Genomic DNA, 27,688 nt, shown 5'->3' on the forward strand with positions numbered 1-27,688 from the left:
CTCACACCCCCGGGAAGGGCCAGATGGACGTGAGACTCCCACACCTCTGTCACGAAGCAGTGAAGACAGTTTCATAGCACACTCTCAACAACTCTTCTCTGGAGAGAGGCCCTTTCCAGAACAGTCTCGAAGGTTCTTCTCCTTTCTACAAATACAGTCAATTCCTATTTGAGATGCGGGCATCCTCCTGGAGGAGCAGAGCGTGAGGCCCCAACCCCCATCACACACGTACTTCCTGGGCTGTCTCCACGAGCAGTGACCTCGTCACCCGGGCGTGGGTCCTGGCACACACACACCACCCTCACCTCCTTAGAGCATGGCCACCAGCTGCAGCCAAGGAGCCCACGTGCCCCCAGGCCTGCCTGCTCTGGGCTCCAGTAAGGAAGGGCCCCTCACCCAAGTCAGACAGTCCACGAAGGTGATACTATATAAAGAACTCACCTCAGACTCAGCCCTTCTCCACGGTAAGCCTAAGAGACTGGCTTTATTTCAAGAATAACTAAGAGTGTACTAATACGTGTATCTCAAAAGAACGCTGAATGATTGAAGACATACTGTTGTAATTGTCAAAGAGTTGACAAAGGGGACAGGAACCAAGGTACTGGAAACGCACACCTGTATTACTGCCAATATTTCTCTAGTTATTAAGAGAAAAATACCCAACAAATTAAAAGCTGAAAAGCTTTGCTCAAAAAAAAAAAAAAACCCCAAAACTTGCATGTATAAGCTAAGATCAGACCCTTAAAAACCAGATAGAAATTGACAAACACAAATAAGAAAAACTGGCTAAACTTCTCAAACTGAAGTATATCAAATATATAAATTTTAGTAAAATGAAGCACCAAACTAGTCTTTGTAGACGTCAGTAACTACTTCACTACGGGCTGCCTGGCTTTCCTCTATTTGGATAAAGCAAGGCTGACTGAATGTAAAGAAAGCAAGCGTTCCCAGCCGTTTTTTGCATGATCACGGATTATAGCGCTTAATGCAGACCCAAGGCCACACATTTTTGGGGAGGTTTTACTTGCAGTACAGATTCTTTTCATGTAGTGTCACAAAAATACAATACAATGTGGCAAGCCCAGCTGAAGAATTACATGCAGTAGCCCATATTAACACAAACAGCTCCCCATGAGGGCGGCGAAGAGCCACATCAGTGTCACCAGGGTTCACTGCAGGAGAATAATCCGGTACAAGGAACTAGAACAGACTGAAAACAGAAACAAAGCCATGCCTGACAGTCACTCCACGTCAATCTGATCATTTCCATGACCAAAATAACCCGTGAACAATTCAAAATGACCGTGGAAGAGCTGACACCCTGTACTCACACACCATGCCCAGAGCTTAGCAAAAGGGACACAAACACTTTTGTTTGGAAAGAATGATGGCGACATCTACTTTCAAAGAACAACAGGCACTTTTAAAGGGAATGCTGACATTTCACTTTACAAAATGAAATTTAAAATGTAAGTAGTACGCTGGTGAAGGATATGCCTCAAGTGTAACCAGGATTTCCTGGCAGTATAATTAAACCAAGCTCTAATTTAAACTCTTCAAGGTTTTAAGAGAATTCTAAAATTATGATACAGAAAAGCAGTCTTAAAACCACTCTGGCCAAAATGTGGATTCCAGTGACCTGCCTTGAGCCCGCGGTTGCCAGATGCTGGGCCTACAGTAGTGTGGGAGGCTCACGGGCTAAATACCGACTGCCTTCTGACCCCATCATCCAGGGGTTCTAGAACATTTCTAGTAGGAAAACATAGCAAGGGATTTTAATGAATGGGCAATACTGAGAGACAAAGTGAAGATTTGTTAAGGGTTACGCTTTTGTCATTTTTTAGGTATTAAAGACTACTTTTTTTTTGAGATGGAGTCTTGCTCTGTCACCCAGGCTGGAGTGCAGTAGCTTGATCTTGGTTCACCTTCACCTGCTGGGTTCAAGCAATTCTCCTGCCTCAGTCTCCCGAGCAGCTGGGGACTACAGGTGTGCGCCACCACACCTAGCTAATTTTTGTGTTTTTGGTAGAGATGGGGTTTCACCATATCGGCCAGGCTGGTCTTCAACTCCTGACCTTGTGATCCACCCGCCTCAGCCTCCCAAAGTTCTGGGATTACAGGTGTGAGCCACCTCCACCCACCAAGGCTACTCCCTTAGCTATCATACTTTGGGCTGTTTAAAGTGATAATTTCCCTACACAAAGTTACAAAATTAGCATCTCTGAAAGTGAGTAATACTACCTTGGAGTTCCAAAGAGGTACTGTAATGAGAGGACTAGGCGAAAGGTGACCCTGGGGAAACAGCCTATTTTAACACTGGGACCAACAGGTTCTCAAGGCACTTCAGAACTTTGGGAAATTATTTTGTACTGGATCCTCAGAAGTATTTATGGAAATACACATCCTTTAGCAGAAGAGAAACAATTCATGCACGATTGACCTTAATGGCTCTTTCAGGCAACAGAGAAACCACCACATGCCCCTAACGTGAGCTCAGCTGTTTGGCAGGCACCCAGAGCAAGCCTTTAATTCCCAGCAGGTTTCACTAATTGGTCCTGGGGCAGGCGATCTTTACGGTGTTTACTACGGGCGTGGTTAACAGCTGACTGCCTAGGAAAACAGGAAGGCATGGTCCTTCTGGGTTACTGACAGCACTGGGGGGGGCGTGACAAGGCTGTCCATTTTACAGCCTTGGACAAAACACAAGAGGACCATTACATGCTACATTCAGACTTTTTGGCTTCGTTTTAATATAACCTGACACTGGTGCCCAGTCTCCAGCTCCCATCCTCCAACTACAGGTGCGGGTGTTTCCTTTTTTTTTTGTGAGACGGAATTTCGCTCGTTACCCAGGCTGGAGTGCAATGGCGCGATCTCGGCTCACCGCAACCTCTGCCTCCCGAGTTCAGGCAATTCTCCTGCCTCAGCCTCCTGAGTAGCTGGGATTACAGGCACGCGCCACCATGCCCAGCTAATTTTTTGTATTTTTAGTAGAGACGGGGTTTCACCATGCTGACCAGGATGGTCTCAATCTCTTGACCTCGTGATCCACCCGCCTCGGCCTCCCAAAGTGCTGGGATTACAGGCGTGAGTCACTGCGCCCGGCCCTCCTTTTTTTTTTTTTTTAAAGGTCCATTAACTTCATTTAAATGTTCCCGTCCTTATGAATTACTAAGAAAAACAATAAGCTCAGATATTACAAAAACAATTTACAAGGTATTTATAGCTGGTCCTTTATCCCTTCTCTTTAATGCAATCTGAGAGGTTTTTTGGCTATTAGTTTTCATAATTTTCTCATGTTGCACACAAAAACAAGATTCCCCTCTCTAAAATGTAGAGTATGGGGAAAATACAGATGCTGTTTTTCCAACTAAAAATGTTTTCAAAAGAATGGACTGTCTGAACGAACAAAAAAAAAACCCCACCCCGTTAAGCTGAGTAGGACCAATCAGGCCTTATAAGTGAAACAAAATCTACCGAGCACAATAAAACAGAACGTGTGCTGCTTGTGTTTGAACCTTACTTCTATTTAACCAAAACTTTCCCCTTTCTCTTAATTTTCCTAGTATTATGTAAGGTTATGCCTATTTCTAGATTCTGAAATACCTGCATTTAATGCTTGCACAACCCATTTAAAATTTACAAAACCTGCCTCTATTTCATTTTCTGAAACACACACACACACACACACACACACGCAAAAGGACAAACCAAACAAACTACACATCATACAGATATTGATCCGAATGGAAAAGTTAATGTGTTGTAATGATACTTGTCTTGCAACATCAAAAGCAGCAGATACTGAATAGAATTTGCTTGAATCATAAATACTGAGATTGACATATGCATGTATAAATCATATTTGGGCTTAATGAACTAGAAGCTCTCTATACATAGAAGTATATATGAAGTGCAAAACAATATCAAAGTGAGATCTCTGGTATTTTAGTACTCCCATTCATCGGATTTCAGGTCGAGATAGCTGAGAATATTCTGGGCAAGCTTCACAGCCTGTTTCCTGGCAGCCTTACACTTCTCCTCTCCCTGCGGGTCGACAGCATCCAGGGCTAGCAGCTGCTTGGTGAGCAGCTCTTCCAGCCGGATGTAGTTCTTATCGGCTCGATTTCCATCAAATGAAAGCACTTCTCCCTGGATCTCGGACAAGTTTCCAAGCACGTTCCAGACGGCTTTATGGGATGGGTGCTCCTCACAAGCAAACAGCTTTCTTTTCTCAAGGGCCTCCTTCAAGTCAATATACGTGATCAGAGTCTGCACCTCTATCACCGCTCTTCTCCTGGCCTCTCGGATGCAGGGGTTTTTTTCAAGACTTACCTCATCCAACTGTCCAATCAAACCCTGCAATTCTGTTTTGGAGCTCAGATACAATTCGGGAGGGTTCTGTGCTTGGAGGAGTTCATTTTTTATTTCTCTCATTCTCTTGAGGACCTTTTCTATTTTTAAAATGGAATGATTCTGCCTCAGGTCAAATGCTCTAGTCGTGTCTGCTTCCTCTTCTAAATCCAGGTATTTCAATAATTTGTTGATATCTTCTACTACCTCCCTCCGGTAAGTTCTGATTTCTGTCCGGCCGCACACATCCAGCGCATCCAGGTCGGCCATCAGCCCGGAGAGCACACAGGATAAGTGCCTGCAGGTCTCGCTGCTATTCACGCCCATCAGAAGCGCAATCAGGACCCCTCGGGCCTTGTTCACCTCACACATCACAAAGTTGATTTTGGCAACAGAAGGGTGCGCATCCTCAGAGAGCGGCAGGGAAGGCTGCTTTTTCATGCAGTCTTCGATAATCTCTTGCACCGCACAGATTTTGGTTAAAGTGTGGTATCTCGCTTTCCGCAAGGAGATCTTTCCTCCAGTTTTAACATGTGTCAGCCTCAGAATGATGTCCTGGATGCCTTCTTCAAACTCATCAGTTATGCAGTTGCCTCCATTGTAAAATGGCACAATTTTCTCTCTCACAAGGGACTGGGCTTCCTCAAAAATGTTCTGTATTTCAATCCTGTGTGGGTGGTTTGCATTCTGCTCCAACTCTTTGAGAAGACGTTCTGTCTCCTGTGCTGCCCTCTTCCTAGCTTGCTGAATATCTCCTTTTCCTTCAGTATCTACAGAGTCGATTTCAAAAAGTTGTTTTGTGAGAATCCGCTCCAGTTTCTTGTAATTCTTGTCATCTGACAGACCACTGAAGCCGACAACTTGCTGTTCGACACTCTTTACTTCCTTTTGGATTTCCTGAAGCCTACTAATAGAAGGATGTTGGTTTCCCATATCCATACTTTTGTGGTGTTCAGTTTCACAAGCACTAAAAGATGACAAGAATAACTTATTACAGCACAAAGCTTCTGCGGAACATTAATGATACATTAAGACATTCTAAAATTCTCATTTTAAAAAGGTGTACTTTCCAGCAGTCATCCCACTTCAGCCTCCCCAGTAGCTGGGACTACAGTCGCACATCACCATGCCCAGCTAATGTCACTACTTTTAGTAAAGGCACGTCTCAGTATATTGCCCAGGCTGTCTGGGCAATCCGCCTGCCTCCGCCTCCCGAAGTGCTGGGATTACAGGTGTGAGTCACTGCACCCGGCACAAACTATTTTTTTGGAACCAGCAGGGCACTTTTGTGCAACGTGAAACAGTAGCTCTTGTAACCTTCCGAACACTAACAGTACCCCGCCCCGCCAAACAGCTATGCCTTAGTTTCCAGAAACTCTAAGCCAAAGACACTGAACCACTAGAACAAAAGCCAGTGGCTCTCGGCCATCCCCAAGGTTCCCGCTTCTCGGTTTCTCTCCACCCCTTCGTGCACCCCCCTGCCCCACCCCTTTAGCTCCTCACACATCTTCCCTCACAGATGTCTCCCTGAAGAGGTAAAAACCCCACAGGTCAAGAAGAGCGACAGGGACTGCACTGAAGGGCACCACCTTGGGCCTTGGAGGCCCAGAACCTCCTCAGCCCCTACCACGCTCCATTCTCTCAAAAAAGTACAACCCGCGAAAACGTGATAATTATGAATAATTCATTCACTCGCCTCCCACTAAGAGTCCACAATGGCTCAATACACGTTTTCAAGCTCTTGGTTTCTATCAAACGGCTTGCTCAAGGTGGGTAACCAACGGAAAAGCATCCATCCCCCGCGGGTATCCTGCCGGCCACGGAGGGCAGGCCGCCGGCGCTCCTTCCTCCCCGCCTCGCCCTTCCCTCTTGGCCCTTTACCCAGAAGAGACCTGAGCTGGCTGCGGTCTTGGCGTCCCGTGGTCGAGGTGACGAGATGGAAGATCAGCCCTTTACGGGGTGCGGCACCGGAGCTGGGCCCCCAGCTGCATCCCTCGCGCCCCTCCCGACTAGGTCTGAGCCGGGCAGCCGGTGAAGGGGCCGCTACTGCTGTAGCAGCCGCTCCGGACGTCTCGGCCCGGGTGCCAGGGCGCGCCCGCCGGCCCTGACCTCACAATGGGCGCGCGAGGGGCGCTCAGGTAGAGCCTGACAAGGAGGGGAGCCGAGGCCCGGCCGGAGACACCGGAGATCAGACCTGGCCCGCCCAGACCCGCGTCCGACCCAGGGGCGGGGACGGCACCGAGTCCGGCCCGGTCCTGCCTGTGCCAACAGGCCACGCGGAGGTGAGCGCTGGGATAGGGGTGGCCAGGTGGGGAGCCCCGCGCCGATGTGAGGCTGCACTCGCCCCCGCGACGGAGGGAAAAGGCCACACGCCGCACTTTGCTTACCTGTCCCGCCCGCGCCATCGCGCGATGCGCCGCCGACGCCTCCACGACTTCCGCAGCTCCGGCCGCCGCCCGGGCCCGTCAGCCCCGCCCCGGGCCGAACAACCCCAAACCCGGGGACACCTCCGGCGTCCTCTCCTAGCCGCCGACAGCGCCACGCCCACCGCCAGCGCGCAGCGAGGCAGCCTGGAGTGGCCGCGACCAAGGAGCGGCCGGGCGGGTCAGTCGGTGCCGCCCGCCGACCCCGCAGCCGTCGCACCGCAGGGAAAGCGCACGATCGGCCGCGTCGCCGCGCTCCCTCGGGCATCGCGACCCTGCCGTAAAACGGTCCCTCGCGTCGTCGCAATGCTGCCGTGCGCCGCGGGTGGCAGGCGGCGTGGGGCCATGGTGGCCTTGCGGGCGGGAAAGAAGAGCCTTCTCCCTCCCCTCTGCCGCGCCTTCGCCGGCCGCGGTTGTCAGCTCGCCCCCGAGCGGGGCGCCGAGCGCAGGGATGCGGCTCCCAGCGGGGTAAGCAGGCGCCTGGGGACGTTGGGCCGGGAGGGGCGGCCCCAAGGCTCCCGCGTCAACGCCCTCGGTCCGATGGGACGGAGGGTGCCGCCGCCCCGTCGGGGACTGTTGACAGCCAGAACCTTTAAGCATAACAGAGTCACCTGCGAAGTTTGTACCTACCTCATTTATTCCCGAGAATTACTTTTTTAATTTGAGACAGAGTTTTGCTTTTGTTGCCCAGGCTAGAGTGCAGTGTCGCGATCTTGGTTCACTGTAGTCTCCGCCTCCCAGGTTCAAGCTATTCTCCTGCTTCAGCCTCCCGAGTAGCTGGCGTTACCGGCACCCACAGGCACCCACAACCACACCTGGCTAACTTTTGTATTTTTAATAGAGACAGGGTTTCTCCATGTTGGCCAGGCTGGTCTCGAACTCCTGACCTCTGGTGGTCTGCCCGCCTCGGCTTCCCAAAGTGCTGGGATTACAGGCGTTAGCCACCGCTCCCGGCCAAGAATGATTTTTTTTTATATTTAAAGATCTCTGGGGGTAGTCAGCGTGCATTTTTTTCGTGTGTGTGTGTGTGTGTGTGTCTTCTGGCTTTGTTAAAATTATTAGTGCTTTTCTTCAAGCGGTGAGCACTTTATCATCGTACTTTTGCAGCACTTCACGTTGAATAGTTGTTCTTATTTGCAAACTGTGTGTGGGTATATGCATGTTACTGGCCAAAGATTCGCGAAGAATGTAGCAAGAAAGAGTGACAAGCAATTTTTTTTTTTTTTTTTGAGATGGAGTATGGCTCTGTCGCCCAGGCTGGAATGCAGTGGTACCATGTTGGCTCACTGCAACCTCCACCTCCAGGGTTCAAGCGATTCTCCTGCCTCAGGCTCCTGAGTAGCTGGGAATAAAGGCACCCACCATCTCACTCAGCTAATTTTTTGTATTTTTAGTAGAGACGGGGTTTCACCATCTTGGCCACGATGGTCTCAATCTCTTGACCTCGTGATCTGCCCGCCTTGGCTTCCCAAAGTACTGGGATTACAGGCGTGAGCTACTGCGCCCAGCGACAAGCAATTTTTTTAAGTTGTACCTCTTTTTTTTTTTTTTTTGCGACGGAATTTCGCTCTTGTTACCCAGTCTGGAGTGCAATGGCGCGATCTCGGCTCACCGCAACCTCCACCTCCTGGGTTCACGCAATTCTCCTGCCTCAGCCTCCCGAGTAGCTGGGACTACAGGCGCGCGCCACCATGCCCTGCTAATTCTTTTGTATTTTTAGTAGAGACAGGGTTTCACCTTGTTGACCAGGATGGTCTCGATCTCTTGACCTCGTGATCCACCCGCCTCGGCCTCCCAAAGTGCTGGGATTATAGGCGTGAGCCACCGCGCCCGGCCAAGTTGTACTTCTTATAAAGAATGGGAGGCCTTTATAAGAAGGCCTTTTAGCTTCTTGGGAGGGGTGTTTTGTTTAAGGGAGGCCTAGGCCTTGATTCCATCCGTCAGGTGAAAATGTTGACTAACAGTGTGGAAGGGGCTGGAGATAAAATATTCAAGCTAAGCATGCAAATACTAAGCAGGCTAACGAGGGAGTCTGGAAAGCTTGGTTTAAACAATAATTAAAGAAGTAGGTGGGGGCCGGGCGCGGTGGCTCACGCCTATAATCCCAGCACTTTGGGAGGCCGAGGCGGGTGGATCACAAGGTCAATAGATCGAGACCGTCCTGGTCAACATGGTGAAACCCCGTCTCTACTAAAAATACAAAAAATTAGCTGGGCATGGTGGCGCGTGCCTGTAATCCCAGCTACTTAGGAGGCTGAGGCAGGAGAATTGCCTGAACCCAGGAGGCGGAGGTTGCCGTGAGCCGAGATCGTGCCATTGCACTCCAGCCTGAGTAACAAGAGCGAAACTCCGTCTCAAAAAAAAAAAAAAAAAAAGAAAGAAAGAAAGAAGTAGGCGGGCACAGTGGCTCAGGCCTGTAATCCCAGCACTTTGGGAGGCTGAGGTGGGTGGATCACAAGGTCAGGAGTTCGAGACCAGCCTGGCCAACATGGTAAAACTCTGTCTATACTAAAAATACAAAAATTAGCTGAGTGTGGTGGCGGGCACCTGTAGTCCCAGCTACTTGGGAGGGTAAGGCAGGAGAATCGCTGGAACCCAGGAGGCAGAGGTTGTAGTGAGCCGAGATGGCACCACTGCACTTCAACTGCCTCAAAAAAGTGGCCTGGTTTATTGGCTTACGCCTGTAATCCCAGCACTTTGGGAGGCCGAGGCGGGCAGATCACGAGGTCGGGAGATCGAGACCATCCTGGCCAACATGGTGAAACCCCCTCTCTACTAAAATACAAAAAAATTAGCCGGGTGTGGTGGCACATGCCTGTAATCCCAGTTACTCAGGAGGCTCATGCAGGGGAATCGTGTGAACCCGGGAGTCGGAGGTTGCAGTGAGCCAAGATCGTGCCACTGCACTCCAGCCTGGGCAACAGACCAAGACTCTGTCTCAAAAAACAAAAATAAAACAAAACAAAGTATACACAAAAGCTAATTAAAAATTGGCCGGGTGCTGTGGCTCACTCCTGTAATCCAAGCACTTTGGGAGGCTGAGGCAAGCGGATCACAAGGTCAAGAGATCGAGACCATCCTAGCCAACATGATAAAACCCTGTCTCTACTAGAAATACAGAAATTAGCTGGGTGTGGTGGCACCCGCCTGTAGTCCCAGCTACTCGGGAGGCTGAGGCAGGAGAATCGCTTGAACCCAAGAGGTGGAGGTTGCAGCAGTGAGCTGAGATTGAGCCACTGCACTTCAGCCTGATGACAGCGAGACTTCATCTTCAAAAGAAAAAAAAGCTAATTAAAAATTGCAAATGTGCCTGCCTATACATTTTCATTTCTGTTGGGCTGTGGCTGTTAGCACACTTTTTTTTTTTTTTTTTTTGAGACGGAGTTTCGCTCTTGTTACCCAGGCTAGAGTGCAATGGCGCGATCTCGGCTCACTGCAACCTCCGCCTCCTGGGTTCAGGCAATTCTCCTGCCTCAGCCTCCTGAGTAGCTGGGATTACAGGCACGCGCCACCATGCTCAGCTAATTTTTTGTATTTTTAGTAGAGACGGGGTTTCACCATATTGACCAGGATGGCCTCGATCTCTTGACCTCGTGATCCACCCGCCTCGGCCTCCCAAAGTGCTGGGATTACAGGCGTGAGCCACCGCGCCCGGCCAGCACACTTTTATAATTGTAGCTTTGAAGGTCTGTCTAGTTTACAGTTTAAACACGGAGTTACCAGAGCAACTTGTCAGACACCCGAGTGGCTAGCTCATTTCTGTGTTACACTGGCCAAGCCCTTGCCTTCTATTTCTAGAGCATAGAAACCCATTCAGCATCTCTGTCTTTGGGCAGAAAGATACAACAGGTATCTGAAAATGCTCTAAGAGAGCAAACTGGAAATCAACCAAGACTTTCCCCAGGGGTGGATTTTCCCTAGCTTATTCTGTGAACTTGTACCGGAAAGAAATAAGGATTTCTCCATTGTCATATAGACTTTTTTTTTTTTTTTTTTTGAGATGGAGTCTCCCTCTGTCTCCCAGGCTGGAGTACAGTGGCATGATCTCGGCTCAGTGCAACCTCTGCCTCCTGGGCTCAAGCGATTCTCGTGCCTCAGCCTTCCAAGTAGCTTGGATTACAGGTGCCCACCACCATGCCCAGCTAATTTTTTGTAATTTTAGTAGAGACAACTCCTGACCTAAAGTTATCCGCCCGCCTTGGCTTCCCAAAGTGCTAGGTTAAAAGCATATACCACCGCTCCCAGCATTTCTTCCCGTTAAAGTAAAATAAATCTTACCGTGGATCTGTTCTCAAGATGAGAGACCTCTCTGGCCTTTTTGTTTGTTTGTTTGTTTGAGACAGAGTTTTTGTTCTGTTGCCCAGGCTGGAGTGCAATGGCACAATCTTGGCTCACTGCAACCTCCGCCTCCTGCGTTCAAGTGATTTCCCTGCCTCAGCCTCCCTAGTAGCTGGGATTACAGGTGTGCACTCCCATGCCCAGCTAATTTTTTTTTTTTTTTTTTTTTTTAAGTAGAGATGGGATTTCACCATGTTGGCCAAGCTGGTCTCGAACTCCTGACTTCAGATGATCCACCCACCTCAGCCTCCCAAAATGCTGGGATTACAAGTGTGAGCCACTGAGCCCTGCCAGCACCAGCTTTTAATTGAAAAATATTATAGAACTTTAGAGTCAGGCATCATTCTTCTTTCCAAATTTACTTTAAAACTCAGCTTTTCAGAAATACCTGCTTTTGGTAAAGAGAAATAAAACTGGACTTTTAAATTCTGTTCCCTCACCGCTTCATGCCTGCCTGTGTCTTATCTATGTAGTTTGCATCATTGGTTCCTAAACTTGTTTGCACATAATAATTAGTCTGGCTTTTTTTTTTTTTTTTTTTTTTTTTTTTTTTTTTCTTTTTTTTTTTGAGACGGAGTTTCGCTCTTGATACCCAGGCTGGAGTGCAATGGCGCGATCTCGGCTCACCGCAATCTCCGCCTCCTGTGTTCAGGCAATTCTCCTGCCTCAGCCTCCTGAGTAGCTGGGATTACAGGCACGCGCCACCGTGCCCAGCTAATTTTTTGTATTAGTAGAGACGGGGTTTCACCATGGTGACCAGGATGGTCTCGATCTCTTGACCTCGTGATCCACCCGCCTCGGCCTCCCAAAGTGCTGGGATTACAGGCTTGAGCCACCGCGCCCGGCCAGTCTGGCTTTTTTAGTTCTTTTTCTTCTTTAATCTCGCAGTTTTCAAATCAGAATAGGTTCAGAGATACTCCCTTTTAGTTCTTTTTTAATCCATTGGTTCTGCCTCCATCACCTTCCCACCTTTTTTCTTTCTTTTTTTTGCGATGGAGTTTCGCTCTGTCGCCCAGGCTGGAGTGCAGTAGCACCATCTCGGCTCACTGCAACCTCCACCTCCCTGATTCAAACGATTCTCCTGCCTCAGCCTCCTGAGTAGTACCTCCTTGCCTTTTTTTTTTTTTTTAAAGGAATTTATTTGGAGAGGGGATCACATGTCCTTTAAAATCTCTTTGGATTTTGCTGATTGCATCTCCATGGTGTAATTTAACATGTTTCTCTGACCTCTGTTTCCTGTAAATTGACAGCTATAGTCTAGAGCCTTGACCACACTCAGATTTTTTGTTCTTTCTTTTGAGACTTAGTCTTGCTCAGTCACCCAGGCTGGAGTGCAATGGTGCGATCTCAGCTCACTGCAACCTCCATGTCCCAGGTTCAAGCGATTCTCTTGCTTCAGCCTCCCCAGTAGCTGGGATTACACTCGCCTGCCACCATACCCAGCTAATTTTTGTATTTTTTATAGAGACAGGATTTCACCACGTTGGCCAGGCTGGTCTTGAACTCCTGACCTCAAGTGATCTGCCCATTTCAGGCTCCCAGAGTGCTGGGATTACAGATGTGAGCCATCGCACCTGGCCAACCACATTCAGATTTAACTTTTTGAGAGATGGTGCAGGGGAGACTGCTTCATCGGTGGTATGTTCTTCCATCAGGATTGAGTGATTTTGTTTTTCTTTTTCGTTTTTTTTTTTTGAGACATAGTTGCACTCTCGTCGCCCAGGCTGAAGTGCAATGGTGTGATCTTGGCTCATTGCAACCTCTACCTCCCAGGTTCAAACAATTGTCCTTCCTCAGCCTCCTGAATTGCTGGGATTACAGGCACCTACCACCATGTCCAGCTAATTTTTGTATTTTTAGTAGAGATGGGGTTTCACCCTGTTGGCCAGGCTGGTCTTGAACTCCTGACCTTAGGTGATCCACCTGCCTCAGCCTCCCAAAGTGCTGGGATTACAGGCATGAGCCTCTGCGCCTGGCCTTTCTTATTTTTTTTTTTAAGAGATGGGGTCTCACTCTGTTGCCCAGGCTGGAGTGCAGTGGCATGATCATGGCTGCCTGTAACCTCAAACCCCTGGGCTCAAGGGATCCTCTTGCTCCAGTCCCCTGAGTAGCTAGGACTTACAGGTGCCACTGCACCCGGCTAATTAAAAACATTTTTTTTTGTAGGGACAGAGCCTCACTCCGTTGCCCAGGCTGGTCTCCCAACTTCTGGCCTCAGGTAGTCATCCCACCTCGGCCCCCTAAAGTACCAAGATTACAGATGCGAGCCACTGCACCCACCTGTCCTTTTTCTATATTGCAGAACGTGGTTTGCTAGATTGTCTAGCATCTGTAATTCATAAGTATCGAAGTCACTTTTTTTTTTTTTCTTGAGACGGCATCTTGCTCTGTTGCCCAGGCTGGAGTGCAATGGCATGATCTCGGCTCACTGCCACCTCCGCCTCACAGGTTCAAGCAATTCTCCTGCCTCAGCCTCCTGAGTAGCTGGGATTACAGGCATCCACCACCATGCCCAGCTAATTTTTTGTGTTTTTAGTAGAGATGGGGTTTCATGATGTTGACCAGGCTGGTCTTGAACTCCTGACCTTGTGATCCGCCCACCTCGGCCTCCCAAAGTGCTGAGATTACAGGCGTGAGCCACCATACCCGGGCCAGAGTCACTTTTAGCTGCAAAAATGAGCTGTGGTGTATACCTTCTTTTTCTGTTTCCATGGATTGTTTACTAAGGTTTGAATTCTTCTGTGACTGGTAGAAGCTACAAGACATTTGAACCTGAGTTTTCATAAGAACAGGCCACTTTAACCCCATCTTCTTGGTTAGAGGTTTAGAGTTACTAAACTGGTAAATAGGAGTGATCCAGCTGGGCATGGTGGCTCACACCTGTAATCCCAGCACTTTGGGAGGCAGAGGTGGGTGGATCACCTGAGGTCAGGAGTTCAAAACCAGCCTGGCCAATATGGTGAAACTCTCTCTCTACAATAATACAAAATCAGTTGGGCATGATGGTGGGTGCCTGTAATCTCAGCTACTTGGGAGACTGAGGCAGGAGAATCACTTGGAGGCAGAGGTTGCAGTGAGCCGAGATCGCGCCATTGCACTCCAGCCTGGGTAACAAGAGCGAAACTCCGTCTCGGGGAAAAAAAAAAAAAAGAGCTGGGCGTGGTGGCTCACACCTGTAATCCCAGCACTTTGGGAGGCCAAGGCGGGTGGATCACGAGGTCAAGAGATCGAGACCATCCTGGTCAACATGGTGAAACCCCGTCTCTACTAAAAATACAAAAAAAAAAAAAAAAAAAGTGATCCATTGCATGTTGATTTAAGCAAGATATCTCATGAAGCCTCTTAGGCATTTTTGAAAACCGTGTCCTGTTATTATGGTGCTTAAAACACCAATGGAAACATTTCTGTCATGGTGGGTCGTATGTCCTGCACAGGTTCTTCATGAGGTGCCAGAGATACAGAATACATGTGTGAGCCTCCTTTCACACAGGCACAGGTAGCTCTACAGGCAGGAGCTCTGCATGCTAACACATGCCTCCCTGGTGCCTAGAGTGGTGCTCGGCCTTTGCATGGTCACGCAGGGACAGACAGATTGATGTTTACAGGGAAAGGCTGAATCCACCTTATTGGGAATCCATCGGAAGTTTATTGTTTGCAGCTCCAGACAGGGTCTCCTGAGGACGCAAAGGGAGCACCAGCCTGGGCCTGCCCACTGGGCACCTAACTTCTAAGAAGAGGAGGGTTGGAATGAGCCCATAAATAACAATCCTTTTCCCTTTTTTGAAGCTAGGGTCTTGCTCTGTTGCCCAGGCTGGAGTGCAGTAGCACAAACACAGCTCACTACAGGCTCAACCTCACTGGCTCAGGTAATCTTCCTGCTTCGGCCTCTTCGGTAGCTGGAGCTGTAGGCACATGCCACCACGCCTGGCTAATTAAACTTTTTTTTTTTTGTAGAGATGGTGTCTCACTTTGTTGTCCAAGCTGGTCTCGAACTCCTGAGCTCAAGCAATCCACCTGCCTCGGCCTCCCAAGGTGCTGGGATTACACGTGTGAACCACCAAGCCCAGACCACAAATAATCATCTTTAGATAACACTGAGGTGCTGGCCTTATGTGGTAGGAAAGAGATTGTTGACTAGAGCCTTAAAGATAATAAAAATAGGGCCGGGCGTGGTGGCTCACACTTGGAATCTCAGCACTTTGGGAGGCCAAGGCGAGTGGATCATGAGGTCAGGAGTTTGAGACCAGCCTGGTCAACACAGTGAAACCTTGTCTCTACTAAAAATACAAAAATTAGCTGGATGTGGTGGTGAATCGCTTGAACCCGTGAGGTGGAGGTTGCAGTGAGCTGAGATCACGCCACTACACTCCAGCCTGGACGACAGAGCTAGACTTCTGAAATGAGGAGACCATTTTCATTGACTTTCTAGTATTTGCCTTTCTGGTGGATTATCCTTCTTTTATATTGCTGGATCTGGTTTGCGGATTTGTCTAGCATCTATATAGAAAGGGGGCTGGGGGCCAGACGCGGTGGCTCACACCTGTAATCCCAGCACTTTGGGAGTCCAAGGCGAGTGGATCACGAGGTCAGGAGTTCGAGATCAGCCTGGCCAATGTGGTGAAACCCTGACTCTACTAAAAATACAAAAATTAGCCAGGTTTAGTGTCACGTGCCTGTAATCCTAGCTACTTGGGAGGCTGAGGCAGGGAACTACTTGAACCCAGGAGGCGGAGGTTGCAGTGAGCTGAGATCACATCACTGCACTCCAGCCTGAGCGATAGAGCGACACTCCATCTCAAAAAAAAAAAAAAGAATAGGGGGTTGGGGATCCTCACCCTCAGTAAATATGGAAGTTCCTGACTCCTTCTCAGATGGGAACTCAAAGCCTTTATAGAACTGAGAGTTGTTAGAACCGGAAGCAAGAATGCTAAAAACTTGGCAACATATTCTCTTCATTGTTCCCTGGTGGTTTCCCCATGGTGGCTTTGGGTGCCGGGGAAATGTCTCAGTGTCTCCCGTTCCAAATCTTGGCTTCTGGAGGGAGGGATGTGGGGTGGGAGTGCTTCCTGGTGGAGTATTCAGGAGCTTAATAAAGGAGGGGGTTAAAGAGCCAGCATGGAGAAGCCCACTTTGGGGCTGCCCAGCCTGCCAATTTACAATTAAGAAAAGAGATTTTTCTTTTCTTTTCTTTTCTTTGTGAGACAAGGTCTCACTCTGTCACCCAGGCTAGAGTGCAGTGACAACGATCTCAGCTCACTGCAACCTTCACCTCCTGGCTTCAAGCAATTCTTGTGCCTCAGCCTCTCTAGTAGCTGTGATTACAGATTTGTGCCACCACGCCCGGTAATTTTTTGTGTTTTTAGTAGAAATAGGATTTCACCATGTTGGCCAGGCTGGTCTCGAACTCCTGACCTCAAATGATCCACCTGCCTCGGCCTCCCGAAGTGCTGAGATTACAGATATGAGCCACTGTGCCTGACCGAAAAAAGATTTCGACAAGAACTGGAGGGTTAACTCCCTTCCCAGACCCAAAGACGCGGTTTTGGCCTGACCAGCAGGAATACACACGTGGCTCTCTGTGAGAAGGGCAGAACTGAGGCTGCTTCTCAGGAGACTGAGGGTCTAGCGTGCCCTCCCCACAGACCACAGGGTCGGATAGAAGAGCCTTCTCTCCCCAGCACAGCCAATGGGACACCATGAATCATGGGCTGTACTGTAGAAACTAGCAATTACGGTAATTATTCACACTACAAAGGGACTCTCCCTCTTACCAAAGGACATTTTCCTCCCCCAAGCTGCTTCTCCACCCTTTTAAATAGTAGCTCCTCAGTTAAAGGGGAGAGCAGAGAAAGATGACATCACTCACGTTATCATGGCGAACAATGATTTGAAAACATTGGCACACCGGCTTTATTGGTAAAGCAGTTTATGTGAGTAATAGCTAGTAGATAAATAGGGAAAAGTAACTGCACACTCCTGACACCTCACTGAGCTTTGTTTGTGATGTGTGGGCAGCTAGAAAAAGCAGCTAATTGTTAGGTGGCTCCTTTAACACTTCCTGATGGGAAACCTGTGATCGGAAAAGAGCGGGCTCAGCCCTGGACGGTGGCCATGCACTGTTAGCGCAGAACACCCGGGTCAGCTCAGAGGAGGGAAGGAGGCGCCGTCCTGGGCCACAGTCTGCGGGGGCGGCCACATTGCGTCCGTTTTGTGGGACTCACCTTAGTGTTTCTGCCAGTGGCCAAATACCACAGATGCAAAGGCCTGGAGGAGAAGCCCATCAGCATTTTCCCAGGCCTTAATGTGTGGTAAAGAAAAAAACAATAAAAGTAAACATCCTCGGAAATGTAAGTCTTATTCTTTCAATGGGAAATTTGGTGATTGTATGTAGTTTTTAGACTAATGGGTAAAATACTGAAGGTCTGTATTGCAATCTTGCCTTGACTGTCTAAAAATGATTCCTAAATTGATCCAGCATCAAATCAGTATTTTAATCCTGATGATGAGCAGCATAGTTTCAGTTCTCGAATAGCAAGGTCCTCCCAGTATAACTGCCAGACAGTTCTTCCTGCACATTGCACAAACAAAATCCATTCACGGAGACCGTGGCATTGCAGTAAAGAAAGAATTTAGGGCTGGGCGTGGTGGCACGCACCTGTAGTCCCAGGTACTCTGGAGGCTGAGGCAGAGAATTGCTTAAACCTGGGAGGGGGAGGTTGCAGTGAGCCGAGATCATACCACTGCACTCCAACCTGGGCAACAGAGCGAGACTCTGTCTCAAAAATAAAAAAAGAGGAAGGTAACAAGGAACTTTAATAAATCCAGATTGGGCTGGGCACAGTGTCTCGGGCCTGTAGTCCCAGCACTTTGGGAGGCCGAGGCAGGCGGATCACCTGAGGTCTGGCCAACATGGTGAAACCTTGTCTCTACTAAAAATAAAAAACAAGAAAAATTAGCCAGGTGTGGTAGCGGGAGCCTGTAGTCCCAGCTACTCAGGAGGCTGAGGCAGGAGAATTGCTTTGACGTGGGAGGCAGAGGTTGCAGTGAGCTGAGATTGCACCACTGCACTCTAGCCTGGGTGACAGAGTGAGACTCCATCTCAAAATCAATCAGTCAATCAGTCAGTCAGTCAATCAGTCAATCCAGATTGTACACTTTATACTAGAGATTCGTTTTGTCATATGTTAATCCCATTTACTTTGTTAAAGGTCTCAAGATTCTGCCCTCCAAGAAAGTCTTGCCATGATTGGATAGGACCCCCAGATAAATATTCGAACCTTCGACCTGTTCACTTTTACATACCTGAAAATGAATCACCATTGGAGCAAAAGCTTAGAAAATTAAGACAAGAAACACAAGAATGGAATCAACAGTTCTGGGCAAACCAGAATTTGACTTTTAATAAGGTAAGTTTTAGATCAGAATGAGAAATGACACAGTTGGCCACTTGAGGGTGCTAGATGCTTAGTATTTGCTTTGCTATTTGCTCTGTGGTAGTACCGTCTTGGTCCCTCCGCGCACTGTGTGTATGTACGTCTGTACGTGTGTATATGTATATACATATAATTTAAAAACTAATGTATAACTATATAAGAAACATTGGTCATTCATAGAACCACAGATCTTGAGACTTTGAAGGGAAGCGATTTGTGAGCAGCAGAGCCAGAACTAGAAGTACATGTTTTATGCTCGTGTGTGTGTATGTGTGTGTGTGTTTATGTTCATGAGAATACCAGTTTTTTTTTTTTTTAGGTGAAGCATGGTGGCTCTGCAATCCCAGCACTTTCGGAGGCTGAGACGGGTGGATCAGTTGAATCCAGGAGTTCGAGAGCAGGCTGGTCTACATAGCGAAACCTTATCTCTACTAAAAATATAAAAATTAGCCAGGTTTGGTGGCACATGCCTGTAATTCCAGCGACTCAGGAGGCTGAGGCACAAGAATTGCTAGAACCTGGGAGGTGGAGGTTGCAGTGAGCAAGCTCACAGGTTTTTTTGTTTGTTTATTTGTTTGAGATGGAGTTTTGCTCTTGTTGCCCAGGCTGGAGTGCAATGGCGCAATCTCGGCTCACTGCAACCTCTGCCTTCCAGGTTCAAGTGATTCTCCTGCCTCAGCCTCCACAGTAGCTGGGATTACAGGCATGCACCTGGCTAATTTTGTATTTTTAGTAGAGACAGGGTTTCTTGGTCATGCTGATCTCAAACTCCTGACTTCAGGTGATTCGCCTGCCTCAGCCTCCCAAAATTCTGGGATTATAGGCATGAGCCACCACACCTGGCCAAAAAAAAACCCACTTTTTGTGATGTGTTGTCATTCTTCACAAGAATTCAAATTTTTTTTTTTTTTTTTTTTTTTTTTTTGAGGGAGTCTAGCGCTGTTGCCAGGCTGGAGTGCAGTGGTGCGATCTTGGCCCACTGCAGCCTTTGCCTCCTGAGTTCAAGTGATTTTCCTGCCTCACCTCCTAAGTGGCTGGGATTACAGGCACACACTGCCATGCCCAGCTAATTTTTGTATTTTTAGTAGAGATGGGGTTTCACCATGTTGGCCAGGATGGTCTTGTTCTCCTGACCTCGTGATCCATCCACTTTGGCCTCCCAAAGTGCTGGGATTACAGGCATCAGCCACTGAGCCCAGCTGAGAATTCAAAATTCTTAACAGCATACTTACAAATAAACTATATAAGAAAGAAATATTGTCTAATCCAGAAGAAAAACATTTAAATTTTGATTTTCCATTTGGGTGGGCTATGTCAGGTAGAGTAAATTTATTGTATTCTGTGGATTTTTCTTTTTCTTTGAGGCAGAGTCTCACTCTGATGCCCAAGGCTGGAGTATGGTGGCGTGATCTCATCTCACTGCAACCATCACCTCCTGGGGTCAAGCAGTTCTCCTGCCTCAGCCTCCCGAGTAGCTGGGATTACAAGTGCTCACCACCACACCCGGCTAATTTTTTGTACTTTTGGTAGAGACAGAATTTCTCCGTGTTGGCCAGGCTGGTCCTGAACTCCTGACCTCAGATGATCACCCACCTTGGCCTCCCAAAGTGCTGGAATTACAGGTGTGAGCCACCACACCCAGCCTATTCTGTGGATTTATAAACAAACACTGCCGCTCAAAGTTTATTGATTTTTTTTTTTTTTTCAAATCCTGTTTCAAGCACAAAACTTTTAACCACATTAAGAGGGTTTCAAACGGACTTTGAGATGGGCCACCCGCTTCTCAGGAAATCAACATCTAAACTTCCCCAGGACACTGTGAGCTGTGCTGTAGCCAGAGAAAAATGGAAAGACAGAGAAAGGAGTTCTGAGAGCCTTTTTTTTCCCCAAGAGAATTAAATCGTCTGTTGATTACACATGATAATGGATGATACACAAGCTTCATTCCCATCTATAATTTTATCTGGTACCATTATTCAATTTAGATATATTGCATAGGATGTGCCAACAATCATCTTTATAACCAATAATTCCATGATTTTGCTTGGGTAATCGCTTTTAATGGTGAACTTCAGGTCACAACAGTAACTATTAGTTCAACTGCACCAAGGTTTCTGAAGACAATGGCTTCTCCACCCAAGCAGGTTGTGTATAAATTCCGAATAGAACCTGGCTTCACCCTGAAGGAATTCTAACTTCACACTGCTGGGGAAATTTACCAAGATGGCTTCAGAGTAGACTAACTTTACACAGAACAGTAAAAAAAAAGACATTTATTCAGCGTCACGATCAGACTATTACATTTAGCAATCAACGGCATGGGTGCAAAAAAAAAAAAATCTACATTAAAACCCTTTGTTGGAATGCTTTACACTTTCCACAGGACAGAAACTAAAATAACCTGTTATACAATTAGTCGCAAATACAGTCCTCGAGTTTTTTGCCCATACACATGAGTATTTGTCTAAATCATGTCTTCTTTGCAGCAGCTAGGCCCTGCCACCACTGTGCTTGGCTCTGCCACCACTGTGCTTGGCTGAGTTCACAAATCTGTTGTAGCCTGTCGCTCCCCGTCACTTCTCTGGCTCTCCTCTCCTGCTAAGCTTTGTTTCCTAATTAAAATCTTCTGCCACTGCCATAGCTACTGCTGCTACTGGAACCGCCATAGCCACCTTGGTTTCGTGATTTGGCAAAGTATTGGCTGCCACCACCATGGGGGCCAGAGCCTCTGCCTCCAAAGTTTCCTCCCTTCATGGGCCCAAAATTTAAAGACTGATTGTTGTAATTGCCAAAATCATTGTAGCTTCCACCACCTCCAAAATTGCTTCCATCATTACCAAATCCATTGTAGCCATCCCCACTGCCCCCATATCCACCACCACCACGGCTGCCACCAAAGCCACCACGACCACTGAAGTTTCCTCCACGACCAAAGTTGTCATTCCCACCGAAACCACCTCCGCGATCACCACCAAAGTTTCCAGAGCCACTTGGACCTCTTTGGCTGATGAAGCACTCACCATCTCTTCCGTTGACGGGGCTTTCCTAACTTCACAGCTGTGGCCACTCACAGTATGGTATTTCTGAATGACAGTCTTATCCACAGAGTCATGGTCGTCAAAGGTGACAAAGGCAAAGCCCCTTTTCTTGCCACTGCATCTGTCAGTCATGATTTCAATCACTTCAATTTTTCATACTGTTCAAAATAATCTCAGGTGATGTTCTTCAGTATCTTCTTTTTTTTTTTTTTTTTTTTGAGATGGAGTTTCGCTCTTGTTACCCAGGCTGGAGTGCAACGGCATGATCTCGGCTCACCGTAACCTCCACCTCCTGGGTTCGAGCAGTTCTCTTGCCTCAACCTCCCGAGTAGCTGGGACTGCAGGCACGCACCACCATGCCCAGCTAATTTTTGTATTTTTAGTAGAGACGGGGTTTCACCTTGTTGACCAGGATGGTCTTGATCTCTTGACCTCGTGATCCACCCGTCTCGGCCTCCCAAAGTGCTGGGATTATAGGCGTGAGCCACCGCGCCCGGCCCCAGTGTCTTCTTTAATGCTAGCAACGAATATTTTTTTCACAGTTAGGTGGGCACCTGCTCTTTGAGAATCTTCTCTTGAGACAGCTCTCTTTGGTTCCACAACTCTTCCATCCACTTTGTGTGGTCTGGCATTCATGGCTGCATCCACCTCCTCCACAGTGGCATACGTGACGAACCCAAAGCCCCTGGAGCGCTTGGTGTTTGATCACTCATTACCACACAGTCCGGAGCGTTCCCCATTGCTCAGAATGGCTCCTCAGGCTCTCATGGGTTGTTTCAAAGCTCAACCCTCCAATGAAGAGCTTCCTCAGCTGTTCTGGCTCTTGAGGAGACTCTGACTTAGACGTGATCGCGGAGGCGTCCACAGACAGAAAGGAGCAAACTGACAAACGTATCTTTTTTTTTTCTTTAAGGAAAAAGAAGAATTTATTCACTCAAGACTAAAAACTAAAGGCCTGGCCCTGAGAGCTGAATCTGGTTAGTGCATTTGTTTGTTTGTTTTTGCTGTCTTTGTTTGGGTTTGAGCAAGTCCATGAGAAGGTAAAGGAAGGGCGGTGAGAGAAGTGGGAAGTTCAGGGCAGTTCTTGGCCTGCTTTGGGGCAGGGATTGGCACACCCCTGTCCACCCACGTGGCCTTTCGAAGCCGTCACTGCAGCCCGAGGCTGCCTTCAAACCCGCCCTTTCCAGGTTCTCAGTTCACAAGCATGGCTCTCCAATCTTCAACTCCTTCTCCTCTGAGAATTTTAGGTGGTTATGATGGATGACCAGCCTCTGACATTTGACTTCGGTCCTGGGGTCTCAGCCTTTGCAGCTTCTGCCTCTCTAAACCAGCTTCTCTTCTGATTCCTGATCTCAGCTCAGTGCTCAAAAGAGCCTTTCATTATTTTCTCTTGGTGTCAGTGTTAGATCTGAATAACATCTCATGCTGTTTGTTAGACAGATGTCTGCTGCCAAATTCTGATAGAAAATCCAAAATCATTCACCCCAAAAGCCAAGTCTGTCATTGGGCTGAAGTGCCATTCCTACTAATCCTTTTTCTTGCCTGATTCATTTAGAGGAAAGGGCTGGGAGCTCGAGGCACCCCCATGCCAGGACCTCCGTTGCTGTTTGCTGGCTGCTGCCCGGGTCCTGGAGAGGTGGGCTCTTGCAGGGCAGAGCTGGAGCAGGCGCTGCGTCCTAACAATAAGCATGAGAATGCAAGCTCACGGTCTGGGCTGAGCACTGAGCAGTCCTGTGCGTACATTACCTGTTTTGTTTCCCACAGTGACCCAGTGAAGTAGTACTGTTACCTTTACCGTTTTATAGACGAGCAACCTGAGGCTTCACCAGAGTCACACAGTGAACACATAGCGTGGTCTGGATTCTCACCTCGGCAGTCAGATTGCAAGTGCTTACTGGCCTCACCGCACCCCATGGCTGTCAACACATCCTGTGCTGACCTGGCCATGTGTGTGCGTGCGTGTGCCATGTCCGTAGGTCTGTCTTCGTGTCAGGTGGGACTAGGTCGGCTCATGCCTTGGAGGTGCTTTGGAGACAGCCACTCTCCTAACGTGGGAGAAGTTGTTCTGATTCTTCCTAACATCCCAGAATCCCACTGATGGCTTTGCTGAGTATTGAAAGGCTGGTCTTAAATGAGATTTTAAAATAAATTTGGTAACAGGACAGGGTATATTAAGGAAGGAAATCATGAAGGGAGCTGCCTGCTCCAGCAGCTGTTGGAATAGTTAGGCCACAGTGCCTGCAGCGGGAGTGCGGCAGCCGGCACGTCTCCTCGGGCAGAGCACACGTCTTGTACACAGTTGCACCAACACGTGAGGATAAAGGTCCCCGAGAGCCAAGAGCAGGGGAGCTTTGTTGAATACATGATGTTGGAAAAACTAATTCCTTTTGGCCCAAAAGAACACATTTAGATTAATTCTCCCTAAAATACAAATATATTCCACTGGATCAAATGTTAATTATTATTAATTTTTTTTTTTTTTTTGAGACGGGTCTCACTCTGTCTCCCAGGCTGGAGTGTAGTGGCACCATCACGGCTCACTGCAGATTTGACCTCCTGGGCTCAAGTGATCCTCCCACCTCAGCCTCCCGAGTAGCTGGGACTAGAGGCGCATGCCACCACGCCTGGCTAATTTTTGCGTATTTTGTAGAGACAGAGTTTTGCCATGTTGCCCAGGCTGGTCTGAAACTCCAGCTCAAGCAATCCACCCACCTTGGCCTCCCAAAGTGCTGGGATTACAAGTGTGAGCCACCATGCCTGGCCAAAAAGTTAATTATTAAAAGTTGATTGTTTGTGTATTAAAGAGTTAGATACATGGTTCCTAGGGGTAGAGCTTCTAATAGGATATAACAGATTCTCCATTATCTGGATGAATGCTACCCTCCTGAGCTTGAGGGTGAAGATAGAGATAGTCAAGAACATAAAAGCTGAAAACGTCTGTGTTAGTTAAGACTCCTTTTGATCCCACTTTCTGGGCAGGAGAGTTTGCTGAGCAGATGCGGAGGTGGCTCAGTACTCAGGGATGGGTGGAGCTGGCCCCACTTATGGCCTGTGCTCAGACGCTGGGACCAGAGCGATTTCTTCCTCCTCGTGTTTAAACTTTTCTCCTAGCCCACTGCTTTACCCTTCTCATGCTACAAACTGGCTTTCTCTGCCTCCTTGTTTATCCCTCCTAAATTCAAGGAAGCAGCCAGCTGAGGAGGTTGCCTCTCCAGGCTGGCTCCAGCCCAGTGGGGAGGTGCCGGATTAGCTGGGGCAGAGGTGGGGCTTGTGCAGAGAGCCTGGCTGCTGCCATGGAGACGGGTGGAAGGGGACAGAAGAGCAGGCCTGCTGGCCAAGAATCAGAGGGCTGGGCAGACACAGGGATCACTGTCCGGAAATTCGAGGAAGGGCAAGTGCTGGCAGCAAAGACGACACGGGCAATTTGGACTTCAAGAAAAGCTGCCACGAATTTACAGAAATAACACACATTTATAGACAATAGTGTGACTACAAGAAGAAAAAATTGCTCAAGCTCTAAATTTTACAAGACATATTTGTTTATTTTTTTGAGATGGAGTCTCGCTCTGTTGCCCAGGCTGAAGTTCAGTGGCATAATCTTGGCTCACTGCAGTCTCTGCCTCCTGGGTTCCAGCGATTCTCCTGCCTCAGCCTCCCAAGTAACTGGGATTACAGGCACCCACCACCATGCCCGGTTAATTTTTGTGTGTGTGTTTTTGGTAGAGATGGAGTTTTGCCATGTTGACCAGGCTGGTCTCAAACTCTTGACCTCAAGTGATCCACTTCCAAAGTGGTGGGATTATAGGAGTGAGCCACTGTGCCTGGCCCACAGTGCATATTTAATAAGAAGTCATTATTTCCTGCTTACTGAATTTGTAAGGGAATGTTTTCAGTCTTGAGACTCAGTGCTGGTGGAGTTACATCAACGGTGCATGGCAGTGTAAAATCCTCAGCCCCTTTTCTAGAAGGGTTTAGCTACACATATTACATATATGCCAGGAAGCAGGAAAATGATGGTCATGAACCAGCTCTAAGAATTCATGTAGAGAGCCAGGCTTGATGGCGCACACCTGTAATTTCACCACCTTTGGAGGCTGAGGTGGGCGGATCACTTGAGCCCAGGAGTTTGAGACCAGCCTGGGCAACATGGTGAAACCCTGTGTCTATAAAAAATTTAAAAATAAAAATAATGGCCAGGTGCGATGGCTCATGCCTGTAATCCCAGCAGTTTGGGAGGTCGAGGCGGGCAGATCACCAGGTCAGGAGATCAAGACCATCTGGGCCAACATGGTGAAACCCCATCTCTACTACAAATACAAAAAAATTAGCTGGGCGTGGCAGTGCACGCCTGTAGTCCCAGCTACTTCGGAGGCTGAGGCAGGAGAATTTCTTGAACCCAAGAGGTGGAGATTGTAGTGAGCCAAGATTGCGCCACTGCACCACAGCCTGGGCGACAGTGCGAGACTCTGACTCAAAATAAGTAAATAAATAGATAAATAAATAAATATAAAAATAATTAGCCGCGTGTGGCAGTACACGTCTGTAGTCCCAGCTGCTCAGGAGGTTGAGGTGGGAGGATTGCTTGAGCTCAGGAGGTGGAAGCTCCAGTGAGCCGAGATCGTGTCACTGTACTCCAGCCTGAGTGACAGAGCCAGACCCTGTCTCAAAAAAAAAAAAAAAACAATGTGGTGAGACATAGGAAGAGTTCAGCTCTGTGTTCCTCGCAGTGAGATCTTTCATTGCAGAAGAATGGAAAGAATCAAAATGTCCAGTACTAGCTGAGCAGATAAGGCTGTGGTGGCCTACCCACTCATTGGCTTTCACTGGGATATTCTGCAGCAGTGCAGAAAAATGAGTGATTTAATTTGAAGTACAAACAGCAGAATACTGTGATTTCAGTTCTGCCAGTCTCAAAACTAAATCTCATTTGTAAGGCAGGCAGTATTGTGGGAGGATTCCTCTAATGTATTTAATTCCCAGAGCGTTTACGCAGTGGGGGGAAGGTACCATCAAGATGGGGGAACGTTTTCAGTCATGAGACTCAGTGCTGGTGGAGTTACATCAATGGCGCGTGGCAGTATAAAATCCTCAGCCCCTTTTCTGGAAGGATTTAGCTACACATGTTACACCTATGCCAGGAAGCAGGAAAATGATGGTCATGAGCCATGTGTAAGAATTCATGTGGAGAGCCAGGCTTGCTGGCTCACACCTGTAATCCCACTACTTTCGGGCGCGGATCACTTGAGCCCAAGCAGCGCTCCGTCAGTGTGGCAGGACAGGAGGGACTGACACAGAAGGGCTTGCTTGTGGTCACTGCTGTTAGGGTGACCACGGGAGCACCCCGCAGGCAGGGGCAGCAGTTGCTGCCACCTGACTCCATTGACACAGGCATCAGGTCAGGACAGGTCTCCTTGCACTTGGCTCAAACACCCCCAGGCCGAGGCTCAGCAGGTAGCAGAAGCACCATAATGTCTGCTAAGCGGGGCCCCGTCCACACTGCAGCACTGCGGCTTGTTACCAAGCACACCACTAAGTCCAGAACCCCAAATTCACCACACTTACTGAAAACTGAGTGCGTGCCTCATAAATATGTGGGATACATAAATACTCCTGACCTCAGATGATACTCCCGCCTCAGCCTGCCAAAGTGCTGGGATTACAGGTGTGAGCCACCGTGCCCGGCCAAAAAACAGAAAAATTGAGAAGTACGGCATATGGCCAGCCACAGTGGCTCACGCCTCTAATCCTAGCACTTTGGGAGGCCGGGTGGATCACGTGAGGTCAGGAGTTCGAGATCAGGCTGGCCAACATGGTGAAATAGCCAGGTGTGGTACCAGGCACCTGTAATCCCAGCTATTCAGGAGGCTGGGGCAGGAGAATCATTTGAACCCAGGAGGCGGAGGTTGCAGTGAGCTGAGATCACGCCACTGCACTCCAGCCTGGCTGACAGGGTGAGTGAGACTCCATCTCAAAAACGAACAAACAAAATAGAACAAGTGTAACAATATGCCAGCATCTCTAACCTTGTGCTTTGTGGCCATTACCAAGTCAGTAAGGGTTACTTAGACACAAGTACCGTGGTACTGCGACAGTGGATCTGATC

The 27,688-nt window shown here is 48.3% G+C and overlaps 2 protein-coding genes across 4 annotated transcripts in view; one reads left to right on the top strand and one right to left on the bottom strand.

Annotated features, from left to right (window-relative positions):
* Window positions 1–3,737: 3,737 nt before the first annotated feature.
* BAG5 (BAG cochaperone 5) lies at window positions 3,738–6,780 on the bottom strand. Its single transcript, XM_012471184.3, has 2 exons — window positions 6,741–6,780; window positions 3,738–5,320 (listed from the first exon to the last, which is right to left on the bottom strand). Exon 2 carries the CDS (start codon window positions 5,290–5,292, stop codon window positions 3,949–3,951), a length of 1,344 nt encoding a protein of 447 aa, XP_012326607.1. The 5' UTR covers window positions 5,293–5,320; window positions 6,741–6,780; the 3' UTR covers window positions 3,738–3,948.
* Window positions 6,781–7,079: 299 nt separating this feature from the next.
* The window catches only part of LOC105730155 (cytochrome c oxidase assembly factor 8), a 30,547-nt gene continuing 9,938 nt past the window's right edge, over window positions 7,080–27,688 (top strand). For all 3 annotated transcript variants that reach the window (XM_021675242.2, XM_012471180.2, XM_064375253.1), the window contains exons 1-3: window positions 7,080–7,244; window positions 18,323–18,520; window positions 22,499–22,562. In XM_021675242.2, coding sequence (XP_021530917.2) covers window positions 7,083–7,244; window positions 18,323–18,520; window positions 22,499–22,562 — 424 coding nt within the window. In that variant the 5' untranslated portion in view covers window positions 7,080–7,082. The remainder of the gene's footprint in view (window positions 7,245–18,322; window positions 18,521–22,498; window positions 22,563–27,688) is intronic.

Source organism: Aotus nancymaae, unplaced genomic scaffold (assembly GCF_030222135.1).
Source record: "Aotus nancymaae isolate 86718 unplaced genomic scaffold, 86718_ANA_hifiasm-v0.15.2.pri h1tg000011l, whole genome shotgun sequence".
Taxonomy (NCBI): Eukaryota; Metazoa; Chordata; class Mammalia; order Primates; family Aotidae; genus Aotus; species Aotus nancymaae.